This window comes from Amborella trichopoda, chromosome 4, assembly GCF_054954075.1.
Source record: "Amborella trichopoda isolate Santa Cruz 75 chromosome 4, AtrichopodaSantaCruz75HAP2 v2.0, whole genome shotgun sequence".
In the NCBI taxonomy this organism is placed as follows: Eukaryota; Viridiplantae; Streptophyta; class Magnoliopsida; order Amborellales; family Amborellaceae; genus Amborella; species Amborella trichopoda.
Genome location: NC_142339.1, coordinates 34,321,796 through 34,336,667, shown reverse-complemented (window position 1 = coordinate 34,336,667; position 14,872 = coordinate 34,321,796). Strand labels below are relative to the sequence as shown.

General features: G+C 37.1%; 1 protein-coding gene across 1 annotated transcript in view; it reads left to right on the top strand.

Annotated features, from left to right (window-relative positions):
• Positions 1 to 487: 487 nt before the first annotated feature.
• The window catches only part of CEN2 (centrin2), a 33,442-nt gene continuing 19,057 nt past the window's right edge, over positions 488 to 14,872 (top strand). Inside the window, exons 1-4 of the mRNA XM_006837987.4 lie at positions 488 to 571; positions 10,443 to 10,569; positions 10,654 to 10,690; positions 10,786 to 10,813. Of these exons, the coding sequence (XP_006838050.2) occupies positions 569 to 571; positions 10,443 to 10,569; positions 10,654 to 10,690; positions 10,786 to 10,813 (195 nt within the window). The 5' untranslated portion in view covers positions 488 to 568. The remainder of the gene's footprint in view (positions 572 to 10,442; positions 10,570 to 10,653; positions 10,691 to 10,785; positions 10,814 to 14,872) is intronic.

The following is a 14,872-nucleotide window of genomic DNA, read 5'->3' as shown; positions in this document are numbered from 1 at the left end:
ATATAATAAAATATACATATTATATATTATATTATATTATATATTATATATTTAGGACCGGTTTCTATGCGGCCAAGCCTGCATATATAAAAATGCAGGCCTATTAAAAAATCTATTTTTGAAGTGGATTTTTAGACATAATTTTTAAGAATATGTAATTTCTCACATGGAGATCATCAATATGAAAAAAATAAGTAAATTTTAAAATCTAAAAATAATAATTCTAGTAAAAAGACATTTGGACCGTACATTTCTATTGTTTTATTTCATTCATCTTTAAGGTTGATGTCTGTACACTTTTTGGACGTGATGCGGTCAAGCCCGCATGAAACAATTTTCCTTATATTTATATTATTAATATACATTTGTTATCAAAATTACAGGTACCCAGAACTATGACATTTCAGTAGTCGGAAACAAACGAGCTCAAAAGGAACTTTCCTCCGTTCATTCGTTATTTAAGTGGGCAATACTGGTTTATTTTCTTAGAGCACGGCCAAAGACAAGGGTGGAGTTCCATTGAAGAAGTAAACTTCAAGTGAGATCGAGCACACAATACCTTCGCATAATGGTGAGGATCATCCAATTATTACTTCGTATTTTTTTCTTTTTATTCATATTCATTTTCCTCTTCATATATCGCGTTTTGATATTGTTTTTTTGAACATTTTGTCGCGTTTTTATATTTGAATACACAAATTTTGATTTCCTTCAAGGTAGCCGATTCCAGTTATAATTTATAATAGCAGGGCAGATTCGATTACCTAATTTCTATATGGATCTAGGAAATTACTCAAATTGTGAGGAAAATCACGTCAATTTCAGGTGTTTTGGTCTGAGTTTGATCTGTTTCTTCAAATTTTAGAATTTACGGATATTCAAATTTTATGTCAACGACCTTAGAAACAATGAAATTCATGTGATTTTGGCGAGAGTAGAAAACGGAAAAAAGAAAAGACAAACAAAAGAGGTGCGCAAGAGCCAAATACGAGAAATTTTGGTTTTGTCTCTTCAATGAACAAGGGCAGGTGCAGATGAGATTTGACATGTGATACTGCATCGCTCTGAGGCTTCATGCTTTTCATAAATGTATTCGAGTTTCCCTATGAGTAATATCCTCAGAAAAGCATATATGACTGAAATATTTCTGTTGGCAACAAGAGGAAGAACAGTTTAGGCTAGGTTTTGAATGCAGATTTTGTCCAGGGATTTTCTTGAGAGGTCTGAAACTATTGTTGGGACTTTCGATTAACTAAAGATTTTAAGGAGAATTAATTTAATCTGTTATGATAGAATTATAAAACAGTTTTACTAGCCAATTGTACTTTTATTGGAATATTCAAAATTTTTTAGGTGCATTCATATTCTTCCTAGCAGACATGATCAACTTCAGTGGCATATGTTTCGGCCAATAGAGATGCAATAAATTTATCCCACATATTCTGACACCTCACATGGCTATCACGGTCTTATTTATGGATGTGTGTAATACTTCATCTTGTTGTATTATATGAGCATACATCATCATCATCATCATCATCATCGAGCCTCCCAACTATTTGGGGTCAGCTACATGAATCCTGTTATGCCATTTTGCTCTATTAAGGGCTATAACCTCAATTAGAGTATAAGCCATCATATATTTCTTACTGCTTCCATCCATGTTCTTTGGGGCTTTCTCGTTACCTTTCTAGAACCTTCTACTTGAATCAAATCGCCCCTCCTAACTAGCTGTTCTAGGTTGATGCTCCATATGAACGGACCATCTAAGTCTACTTTTCCTCATTTTATCGTCTATTAGAGCTACCCCTGAGTTCCCTCAAATGTATTTATTCCGAGTTCTATCCTTCCTTGTCTTGCCACTCATCTATCTCAATATCCTCATCTCCGCTACACTTATTTTATGGATATGTTTCTTGACTGTCCAATATTCTGTCCTATAAAGCATGGCTGATCTTACTGTTATAAAACATTGGCATACAATTACGAAAATACTTTCCCATTGATTTATGTCTTTTCTCCTTTATCAAGAAAGCCCATATAGAAGTTGATATCTTTCCATTGAAACTCTTGCCACAACTACAGTTTGGGAGACTTTGGATTAATTGCTTTGACACTTGTTTGAAATTTTTTTATGATTAGTTTAGTTTATTTTGAACTTGACTAGATGTAGGGGCCTTTTCTTAATCCATTGATGTAGAGAGTTAAGAACTGTTACCTTGAAGGAGCTATGATTAGCCCTCTTTACAAAACAAAACTCAATGCTACACCACCCTCTAGTTGATGACATGTAAAATGATGGAATATATAATTATTAACGTTTTTCCTTTTTAAGATGGTGCCTAAAATTTACCAAAACTCACAATTTCAGGAGGTAAAAAAAAAAAAAAAAAAAAAAACTGTGTAGTAGTCAAAATCAGACTAGTTAAGGACAGTAAGCAATTCTTTGGAGGAAACCATGAATTCATGGTCTTCACAATTTTTCTTCAATATTTTGATTTAATGCATGCACTCACAAATATCAAATCTGTAGGCAGCTTTTACAGATATGTTTTGATTGGTTTTGAATTAAATAAATTATCTAAGACTTGATTGGCATCCCTATGTAGTTTTATTTCAGTTTTGGGTAGTGCTCTAGAAAACTTTGGGTGCACCTAGTTAGGCAAGGGGTTCCAGGCCGCCCGGATTTCTTGGCGGCCTTGGTTGAAGAACAAGGGTAGAAGGTGTCCAAAAACGCTGTTGTAGGTCCAAAATTGTGTATAAAAAAAATGCATATTCATGCATTTTTTGTATTTATTTTATGTTCAATCATCCAAAGTCAAACCAAAGCATATGACAATTGGACAATTAGTCAATAACACATTAAGGAAATATAATCCCACTTTTCAATCCAAAGTGCTAGATTAGACTCCTAGTAGTAATACAACTAGAAAGAAAATATAATAGTAATACAGTCACAATTACGAATCACAAACTATAATCCATAATCTACACTCCATAGAACATACCTCATTGTCCATGCCTTCCCAGTTCATAGACATAAGAGGAAGAAAGAAAAAGGAAAGAAATATAGACTTGAGGAACCAGGAGTCTTTGGTCATCATAAGAAAAAGTAGGGCTATCGACATCATATGCACTGTATTCGGTCCAATCATCATCAGAATTATATCCCTCAACATAACACTCATCTTCCTTTGTTTCTTTTGAATTTGCCTCCTCTTCCTCCTCTATCTCAGTGACCCTCCTCTAGGATAGATGGTCTAGTGACCCTAGGTGGGTCAACTACTATTCCTGAGGCCTCCATAACCATATCCCATGTCAATCCCTCATGGCCCTCGACTTCATCATTTTCAACCAACCACTCTATATGGCATTCTCGATGCCCATTGTTCTACGGGGGTCTCTATTTTCACGCTTAGCAAACCTATCCTCTAAGTATCGATTGAACTTCACCTAAACTAAGTTATTTAGCCTCTTTGATTCAGGCTTGTTTCTTTTCTTTGTATAAACCTATATGAAAACACATATACATAAAATGAAATTAATTAATATTATATAGTAATTAGTAAACTAATGATTAAACTTTTTCAAATTTAAACTTAATAAAGTAAAGAATAAGTCAAGGGCTTAAAGTAACAATGTTATATTCACTAAAGTGACTAAACTAAAGTAACATACCCTTTCAAAAATAGTCCATTTCTGCTCATAACCAAATGAGGTAGTAGTTATGCTCAAGATCCGAATGGCAATCTTTTATAAGTTTGGGGCACTATACCCATGCTGACTCATCCAATGCTTGCAAGTTAAGTGTGATAGAGATATCTATTGTTAATTATGACTTGCATATGAATTATGATAATATATGAAATGCGAAATCAATCAACAAACATGGAACTTGAACTTGAAACTAGATTAAGTATATTATTTGGATCAAACTTTGGTCCTCTTCCTTATTGGCATGGCATGCCCAAATGACTTTAATGTGTATGTGTAATTTAATATTTCCTCAGCGCATATTGTCCCGGATTCCTGATTTAGGATGAGCACATTGAGACGATAATTAAATTCACCAATAATTGTGTCATTTGTCTATATTCCCCAATTAGCATAAAAAAGAGTTGGGTCTATGTTCAAAAAGTTGGCCGCCAGCCGTCAGGGCGGGCTGCTCAGGCTGTTGGGAGGCCTCACTGCCCCTCTGGGACTATTCGGCCCAATGAAGGATGGTGGCCTAGGGCGCTGACTAATCACCCAGGGCAGACTAATAGCCTAAGATGACGAACTAATCGCCCTGTGTGGCCCCTAAAGCCCCTCCCCCCTTTCTTTTACATGGTGGCCACTTAGGTCATTGCGTGGCTGCCCAGGCAGTTGGGACCCTCGATCGCCCAGGCTATTGCACCTGTCTTTTTGAACATTGAGCTCAGTTCAAATAATAACCAACTGCATTGAATGGTTGGTGTAGCTGCCATTCTGCTTGTCATAAGTAGTCTGCAAACTAGCTCATATAGGCTCTCATCACTAGCTAAATTTTCAGCTATTTGTGTCTTGCAACTTTCCATTGCCTCATATCTGGAGTCCATGGAGAGCTTGTCACTGTCAACTGTGCAGAAGACTCTGATTAAAGGAAAAAATATCTTAAGAGTGTCCTTGATTCCTCGCTAAAAATTCTTAGATTAGATGATATCCTGTTCCTTCTTCCCTTTTGATGCCTGGCTCACTTGTGTGCTCTCCAATTATCAAAAGTAAACATCTGCATCAACTGAACTCTCCTTGTATATATACTATCCAAACACAAGAGCCAGGTAGCAAATCTCGTGACCCTTGGTATCACTATCTCCTTCTTTGTAAACCTGTGCGTCATGTTGAGGGTGAGGGTGTGACTATAGATTAAGGCTGTAATTGACTTACCCGTCCTTATTGTGCCGGTAATCTTGGTCGTATTGCCAATAGCATCAAGCATGAGGTCGATGCAGTGGGCTGCACATGATGTCCAAAAGATACAAGGGTAGCGCTGGCACAACAAATTAGAAGCAGGTACATTAGGAGCAACATTGTTTGTGACGACCTTAATAACATACTACTTCCCAACCTCCTTGATAACCTTCTCAATCACTTTAAATATGTATGTGGCATCATCGCTATCATCGGAGGCATCAATATATCTTAAAAAAATTGTCCCTAAAGGAGAATTCACCAACAAGTTCATCGGACTCCCCTTCCTGTCACTTCCAAGTGTCAGTCATATTAGATACCCCATACTGAGCCCATGCATCCATATGTGTGTTGACGATCTCCCTTGTGATTTCCATCGCTTTTTTCAAAAGTGGTTCTAAAAGTTCATATGGAGTTGGGGGCTTCAACCAAGACCCGAATTGGCCAATTGCCAACACCAAGGCGTAAAAGCTGCTTAGGTGAGTGGCATTGAAGGGAATGCTCGCCTCATAGAACTAGCGAGCAATATATTTGAATAGTTTGTTCTATCTCTTCCTTGATTCTATTCTCAATTGTTGTCTGTTTCTTAGTTTTCTCAATTGCAACCTTAGGGTCAGGCTGGGGAAAAAAAAAATCTATGGGCCCCCTAACCGGAGATCTCTTAAGCTCCCAAGACCGAATTACAATGCCCTTTGCTTTCTTAGACTGAGACAAAGCAACCCAATCCATCTCACTCTCAACATCATTAAAAACACGAACCCCAGTCCTTAATTTTGCTATGCATGGTTCTTTTTTTTTTTAATAACTAAATCCATATACTCTTTAATCTCCTCCCTAACAACATTAGGAAGACAAGAACCTTCTTACAAGGGGCAACATTCCCCTTAATACTGGCTAGGTATTTCTTGAACCAGTTGATACTCCCTTTGGTAACTCTTTCACAATAATTACACCTTTATAGTTTTTATCCTTTGGATTTGGGTTATAATCGCCACTTCTACTACAACATGAAGAAGACATTTCAAGATGAAAAAATAAAATTCAAATGCGAAGATTGTTTACTGACATTTATGCTCAATCTTCAATGTTTGAGATGTTTGCTAATCTCATAAAATTGTTAACAACCCTCTAATAAGCTTCAAAAATTTATAAAATGGAATCCGTACTATAAGGAAGATGTTTCGATCAATTTTTGAAAACTATGAATTTGCCATTCAATCTAACAAAAGCACAAATTTGCATGATTTTATGTTTTTTTTTTTTTTTCACAGAAGAGGCAAAAATATTTGTTTGGGTCATAGAAAACTTGAAACCCCCCCACCCCTTCCCCCCTTATTTGGGGGTATATTAATGAAAATGCCCCTATCAAAGGGGCATTTTCGCTTCTGGGCAAGTGCAGTCCTGGGGCGTAGGGACCCAACGCCCAAAAGGGGCGCCTAGGCCTGGGTTATGCACCCAGCCCCCTTCACCCTCATGGGCGCTAGGTGGGCTGTTTTTTGAAACATTGGTTTGGAGTTCTGAAGGCATGCTCTTTCATCTCAATTTTTGCTAGTTCAAAGTTTTCTGCTTCTTAAGTCTTTAATCTTTTTAGTCCTTCTGAAGACTTGTTTGATGTTATTAGCCTTGTTTAAAGAAAACAAGTGATCATGTTTCATATTTTGACGAGTTGGTTCCACTGCTTTCATCATGAATTGAAATGATGGTTGATTTCATTTTTTCTATTAATACACTACTTAGATTGATAAATTGAATACATCCATAGATTTGAATCACATATATTAGTTGCTTCGCTGTGGTTTGTTTCATTTGTAGTGGATGAATCAAGTGAATGAAAATTTAACCACCCAGCTTGCTAATATTCTATCATACAATTTTTATATTCAACTTGGATTCTGCTATCACAATTCTTAGTGTTACCATTTACCAAAACCTTGCTAATTCTAGGAATTGGATTTTTATTTTGGTTAATTCATAAGGCAGACTAGGGGTTTACATTTTGTCAACCCAAGGACTGATGCAATAGTATACACGAAATAGGGCGGCCACAATTGTATTTTGTCATTGAATTTTAATTTTTCTCTACCTATACAAATCTTGAAATTTGGAGCATCTACTCTTGAAAATTAGGCATTCATAACAAAAATATTATTTTGCAAAAAATAAATTGACTAAAATAATCATGAAACATTCAAGGGTATTATGTTGAATTTGTTTTTTTATGAATTATTATTTTATATTTTATTAGGTGCATCTTAATGAAAAGAGTGGACACTTCAAATTTCAAGTGATCTGGATCCGTATACAAAAAGATTAAAATTTAAATACAAAACTCTGTTGTGACCATTAGATTAGCCTTATTAAATCAGTACCCATATTGAATTTTGGGCCACTGGGAGTATACTATTGTATCAGCCATTAGGCGTATGAAAGTTACTCCCCTGTGTGTGTCTATGTTATAGAGAGAGAGAGAGAGAGAGAGAGAGAGAGAGAGAGAGGAAATCACTTTTGTATGCAGCCTTGTGTATACCATAGTGTATGCTCAATGGCTCAGTTTTGAAGGGGGGGAAAACAATGGATGGTCATGATTCATCATCAGAAGCCTTTTTCCAACTATTTGGGGTTGGCTACATGAATTATGGTTCACCATTCTGCTCTATCAAGGGCCATATCCTTAGTCAGGCCATAAGTCTCTATATCTTTTCTCACTACTTCCAACCATGTCTTTTTGGGCTTATCCCTTGCCCTTTTTGAGTCTTCCACTTGAACTAACTTGCACTTCCTAACAGGTTCATTACTAGGTCTGCGCATATAGCCAGCCCACCTAAGTCTACACTATCTCGTCTTGTTGCCTATTGGTGCCACACCCAAGTTCTTCCGAATGTATTCATTTTGAATTCTATCTCTTCTTGTCTTGCCACTCATCCATCTTAATATCCTCATCTCAGCTACACTCATCCTATGGGTATGTTGTTTCTTGACTGTCTAACATTTTGTCCCATAAAGCCAAGCTGGTCTCACAGCTGTCTTATAGAACTTACCCTTCAGCTTCATTGGTGTGCGACGATCATATAAAACTCCAGTTGCACATCTCCACATCGTCCACCCAGCTCTAATTCACTGTGCGACATATTCCTCAATCTCTCAATTTTCCTGGATTATTGGCCCAAGATATTGAAAGTGAGCTCTTTTGGGTATTTCTTGGCCATCAATTTTAACTATTTCCTCGTCTCTACTCATATAATTACTAAACTTGCATTCCACATATTGTCTTAGTCCGACTAATTTTAAAACCGTTACATTCCAGAGCATCCATAAAAAATTCTAACTTTGTGTTGACACCGTTTCAAGTCTCATCGATCAAAACTATGTCGTTTGTGAACAACACACACCACGACCCCTCATCTTGCAGGTGCCTAGTTCAGTCGTCCATAACTAAGACAAAGGGGTATGCACTCAATGCTGACCCCTGATGTAGACTTATTGTCATTGAAAACTCATTCGTCTCTTCATTAGCTGTTTGCACACTAGTTAGCGCTCTCTCATACATATCTCTCACCAAGTCGATGTAGCATCTGGAGACTCCGTTCTTTTTCAACACCCACCAAATTAAATCTTGAGGTACTCTATCATAAGCTTTCACTAGATCAATAAAGACCATGTGAAGATCTTTTTCCTACGATCTAAACTTCTCAATCAGTTGCCTAAGTAGGAAAATAGCCTTAGTTGTTGACCTCCTTGGCATAAAATCGAATTGATTTTTTGATACACTCATTTCAGGCCTTAGTCGTTGCTCAATCACTCTCTTCCCAGCTTCATAGTGTGGCTCATAAGTTTGATCCCTCGGTAGTTAGCACAATTCTGTGTGCCTCTTTTGTTCTTGTAAATAGGTACCACAATACTTTTCATCCATTCATCTAGCATTTTCTTTGTTCTCAATACCTTATTGAATAGCTTGATCAGCCACTCAATGCCGATTTCCTCGATGCCTCTCAAACCTCTATCGGGATACCATATGTTCCGAAAGCATTTCCTATCTTCATCCTCTTCAAAACTTCTTTCACTTCTAATATCCTAATCCTACAAATGCATCTATGACCTTCGCCCTCATTTATGTTCTACCACTATGTTCCCATTGTGTTTCATTTTTTAATTTTAATTTTTTTCTACATATTGGTTTCACATGAAGTTTGGGGTGTCCACTCTTCTAAATTAGGAGCGCTTAATAACAAAAAAAATTAACCAAGTGTCATTTGGACCTTCTAGTGTTGGTGAATTTAAATTTTTGAAAATGTTTATGGTGTAACTTTTTTAGATGTGCCTCGGTGAGGAGCGCATACCTTCCAAATTTCATATAAAACAGTTTTGTAAAGAAAAATTAAAATTCAATGGCCTCCATGCTCTTATGGCCGTCTATTATTTTTCCTTCTAATTATGAGCTTTTGGGCATATATTAATGCATACATGAGCTGGCATTCAAAATCATTTTACACTCACCCACACCCACACCCACACCCACACCCACACCCACACCCACACCCACACATACACATATGCACACACAGACCTGCACTTGCGTACATAATATGTATAAGCTGTATGCTTATGTGTGTGTATTGCATGAACTACTGAACCAGATACCATCTGAACTCCATGTTTTCTTGGGCAAGAAAGTCTAGGATTTATTTTTTTATCTATTACTTGAATGCATGCATAAATTAGAACCTGGTACATGTAGGTTTACTTGTGCCAGAGTGATTGTCAGATGAATGACCTCCCTAAGAATTCCTTGCCTCACATGCAGATTTGCATATGTTGGTACATGCATGTACACCCTTTTCACCTGTTCAAAAGTGTAGTGGCTTTTTCCTTACAAAGTGATTCATAACTGTTGTATTGCCTCTACAATTGTTGTGCCTTTTCTCTTATCTATACAGTCATTTCGTGTCTTGCACTCCGACTTCTTGTCTTTGTACTTCATAAATGAGAAAACTATCCCCAATAATTTTATGGAAGATGATTGTATCCTAGTTGCGGGTACCTTGTTTGTGGCATTTGTACACCCAAACTAGTGCTTGTCATGGTGGGGCATTGCTTAAGTTATAATGCTCTGAAGTCAGTGAATCTTTATTTCCATTCCATATGCCATCAATATACTAGACTAGGACCCCCTTTGACATGAGCTGTAGTCCGGTGGAGATCTTGAGTGAAGAAAGTTCTCTCTTGCTACATTTTAATTTTTCATGGAAATATTGCCATCAAGTGAATGCCATCTCTGTTTGAATTTTTGTATATGAATTCTGGTATATGAGATATTTATATATTACTGGCGGCTAGTATGTCTTTTGTTTTTTTGAGAATGTTAACTTATGGCGGCTAGTATGTCTTTCTCTTATGGGTTCATAATGCTGATAAATACAGGGGAAATATTTCTCTGTTCATACATGCCTATCAGAGTTAATGTTATTATTCAGGTTGATATTCATGTGGTTTACTGGTGCCCCTTCTTGTTTCAGGCAAGCTTGCATCCAAGGGGCGGTGCGTCAAGAAGAGAAAAACCAAGAGGTCGTTATCATGGCTTAAGTGAACAAAAGAGGAAAGAAATCAAGGAGGCATTTGAGCTATTTGACACTGATGGATCAGGTTCGCGTAATGCGTAGATTATTGCATGTTGTCACTTCATTTTCTTTGGTACTTGCTCTGATTATTTTGTTTGTTTGAATGAAGGAACGATTGATGCTGGTGAGCTAACTGTTGCCATGAGGTATGTGAGCCATTAATTTTGATTCTATGAAGTTATCATCTGGTCGCATCAGTATTACACTTGTTAATCATGAATGATGAATTATTTGTCTGCAGGGCCCTGGGGTTCGAGATGACTGATGAGGTACAAAAATTTTGTTGTTCTTAGTTTACAGTGGTGGAGTTAGATTTACGGGGTTAGGAAAGTGGTGCCTGAATTAGAATAAGTGAATTTGGTTTGTATGCATGGAAAAAAAATGATATCAAACGTATGTACTATATTTCTGTGTGATGGTTTTTGTTATTGTATTAATCTTTTCCCAGAGAATCATATTTGTGTGTGTTCATGCAGGTATATTGTCTGATTTTATTTGTGAGCGTACGCAAATCCACATGTTAGGTGTGCATCGAGTTAGTGCTTGTGCACATGTAATTTTCAGGAAACCTGATTGAGATTGTTGATATTTTCTATATATGTTTATAATTTTTGTCTTTTTCAATTTTAATCAATGTATGCATTCATTGGGTTTAAGATGCGCTAATTTTGTTTTATTTTTCTCTATTGATTCCTCGTTTTTTTAATGAATCTTCTCTAATGTTATTTTGTTTTGCATTGAAGCCTCCTTTCTAATTGTATTGATACCTCCATTGCACTTGGAAATCAACCCTTGTCCAAATTATATAAGCTTGTGGTTTGATTAAGTTATATGGCAGGTGTGTTTACTGTTGAATGTTGATTACTTCAGTTATGTAAACTGTATATATATCATTGATTATGTACCAGTAGGAATGGTTTTTGTCCTGAGCTGTTTCTGATGGAGAATCAAAGAAAGATCATTGGGAGTTGGGGCTGGGGATGAATTTGGAAGGGGGCGTGGTTCTTAGGGTTTACAAACTATTGTCCTTTGCCATATGATTTCTTTGTGTTGTTGTTCTGTGTCATGATACCCTGCCTATGAGTCATGAGTCTCTGTTTATCCTAATTCACCCATCTATTTGAAAGAGTATGATGCTTGCATGTTGATTCCATAGATCTGGTGAAGCCAAACAGTGCTTCGGCTAGTCCATATTGCTTTTCTAACTGATTGTTCTATTGTATCTTTTATTGAAACCTAAATCTTTCCACGGCCATAGGTATCTGTAAGTCTATTTAGTAGTGCTTCAGCAAGTCTATCTAACAGTGCTTCCACAAGCCAAACATTGCTTCTGCAAGTCTATGGGTATCTCATCAGCTAATTGCTGTCATCCATATCTTGGATTTTTTTTTTCTCATATGATGTCATGAGTGCCTTTTTGTTTTTATGGTGTCCCAAGTACCCTCCTACATTTTGATTTGTCTTGATCAAAGTGCCTTTGTTCTTAATCCTTCTTCATAGTGTGGTACCAAGTGCTAGACCGTGTTCTGGACTAGGTGCTCTTCATTTGATCATTATTCTATACTGTAAGTTAGAATCAAACTCCCCAAACACAACATTGCACAATTTTTAATCCAACTCTGATGAGGTCATGGTGTCACTTCTGTCTTGCTATCGCCAAGGTTGTTTCTGAATGCAGTTGTGAGTGGTGATATATTAGACATCATAGTAGAAACCGAGGAACTTATGAAAGCGACAATAATTGTATTTGGCTTAACAATGCCTGTTCTCCTTTGTTGTAGAACTGGCCTTAGACCAATGTGCCTGCTTCTTAGCAAGACACTTATACTGGCTCCCTGTATGCTAAACCCTTGTTACGCCAAAGCGTGGTCATTGGGACCCAGGTTATGATAAAATTCGCTGTTTGGACATCTATTTGTATAACTATAATAAAGTTTGAAGATTTAATCCCTTTTCATGTTAAAAAAACAATTTATTACATTTTTTCAGCGAGATATGGAAATACCATTTATCACTATAAAAAACCATAACTGATCTAATAACACGAAAAAAAGAAAAAAAAATAGAAAGAAATTTCACCATAGCCCATTACAACAACCATTGATATAAAATTGCAGGCCCAACTATCTATTCATAGAGATTTATTTTCTGAAAAAAGAAACCCAAAAGCGAAAAAAGATAAGAATGCTGCAAGCCAGGCACCTACCAGCAAAACCCCATAGTCTATTTACATGAAAAAAAAGGATAAAAAAAGTAAGAAAAGAGAAATAAATGATAAAAACAACCAAGAGAAATAACATATAGAGGGAAAATTAGAGTCCCAACTATCTAATAATGATCGAGACATTTATACCAGGTAATATCCCAAAGAAAAAGAAAATTCAAAACCAGACATTCCAAAGTAAGTCCCAAGTCTAAAATTCAAAACCAGACATTCCAAAGTAAGTCCTAAGTCGCTATTCACAAACCCCCCAAACCCCCCAAACCCCCCCACCCAACCCCCCATCCCCCCCCCCCCCCCAATACCCCCATCGTTCCCTTCAGCTCACTTATTATTAAACACACCATTGAATCTCTTCTGCCTCTCTTTACCCGGCTTTCTTTCTCTAGATGTAATGTTTCTTCTTCTCAATTGGAGGCTGTTATTATCTTATTTGAGGCAGGAGGAGTAGCAAAAACTGGAGAAGAATTTTGAATGTAGAGAAAGGAGTGGGTGTTAAGCAGTTTGTAGACAGATGAGGTGTAAAAGAGTCTTCTGAGATTTGTAGAGAGAGGAGGGAGCTTCACATTGTGGGTGCTTAATAAGAGGCTTGAGGCTGAGAGGTATGCCTTTGCAAGGGAGACCATAATAGTAGTGGGCCATAAATGTGCATAATTTCCCCATTACACTAACAATTGAACAACAGGAGAGAGAAGTTGAAAAGAGAGAGAAAATATGAAAAATGATAATGCTAGAATGGCGTTAGAAATACCGAATGTGAAAAGGACGAAGCAGGGTTAGTGTTTGTGGGTTATGGAAATGGTGGGCATGGGGTAAGGGGTTTAGGGTTAACCAGAGGGTTGGTCTCTCCATTAAGAACCAGGCGAGAGGCGGGCTGACGAAGGAGCTCCATCCATCACTTTTGTGCTTCACCATAGGGGGCTTGGAGGACTTGCAGAGGGAGGAGGGTGAGGGGTAGAAGAGGGCACGAGGGTAGAGTGATGAGTCCAACGAGGCTCTGGGGGTGGTTGCCATGAAATGCTTTGGTTCTGCAACTGGATTAAATTGTTGGGGGTTTTAGAGAGAGAGAGAGAGAGAGAGAGAGACCTGCAACTGGGATGAAAAGTATGTGGGGTGTAGAGTGTAGGAGTACAATTTTTCTTCTACTTGCTACGAGAGATGGAGGCTCCAAAGGAGATTGAGTGGAGGTACAATGTAGGGGAGAGAGAGAGAGAGAGAGAGAGAGAGAGAGAGAGAGAGAGAGAGAGAGAGAGAGAGAAAATGGGGTATGTGTAAGACTTTTTATTTTTTATTTTGATACTCATGTTATTCCCACTTTCTTGTGCACAAAAAGTGTGCTTTTTGGGGTGAAAAAAAAAAATGCCAAACTTGTTTCCGCATTTGAAAACCTGCTTATGTAAACCTTCGCATTTGAAAACCTGATTATGTAAACCTTGTGTTGGCTCGCAAGTCCCAGTGGGGCATTATGTTTCTTGACAACTTTGTTTATCATTTTCACAATATCTAGTCTCTAGTGAGCTTGCCTATGAATCCTTGCAAATTGATATGAAATTTTGTGATGAGCATTTGATGCTCAACTGGGACCAAGTTCCGTGCATAGCATTAGAAGCATGCATATGCTGCATTGCGATCGAGGTTTTAAAAAACAGATCGGTGACCCGGATTGGCCATCTTGAAAACGGGCTGGATCGGTGATCCAGATCTAAGAATCAGCAAGATCAGCTAGTTTTGGCCTTAAACAATTTCAAAAAATCACTTAAATATCTTAAAAATCTAGATTTTTATGTTTTCAAAAAAAAATGGTGGTGTTGCATTTTGGTTTTTCATTATTTTACCAAAAATGCATAAATACTAAAAACTTGTCTGATGTTTGTGTTTTCATTATCAATCACATTCATAGTCAACAATTGTTGGCCTTTTCATGAAAGGCATATCTTATTTAATAAAAACAAAACAATGTATTGTATAAATAGTTCTCCCTTGTTTTCCACTAATGTTGCTTCTGTTATTTTCTTCTTTTAATGCTTTCTCCGGTTTTATGGGCTGAACCTTGATGATCCATGCTCATTATGTCTCTTATAAAACTCGAAAAAAGATCTAGATAAAT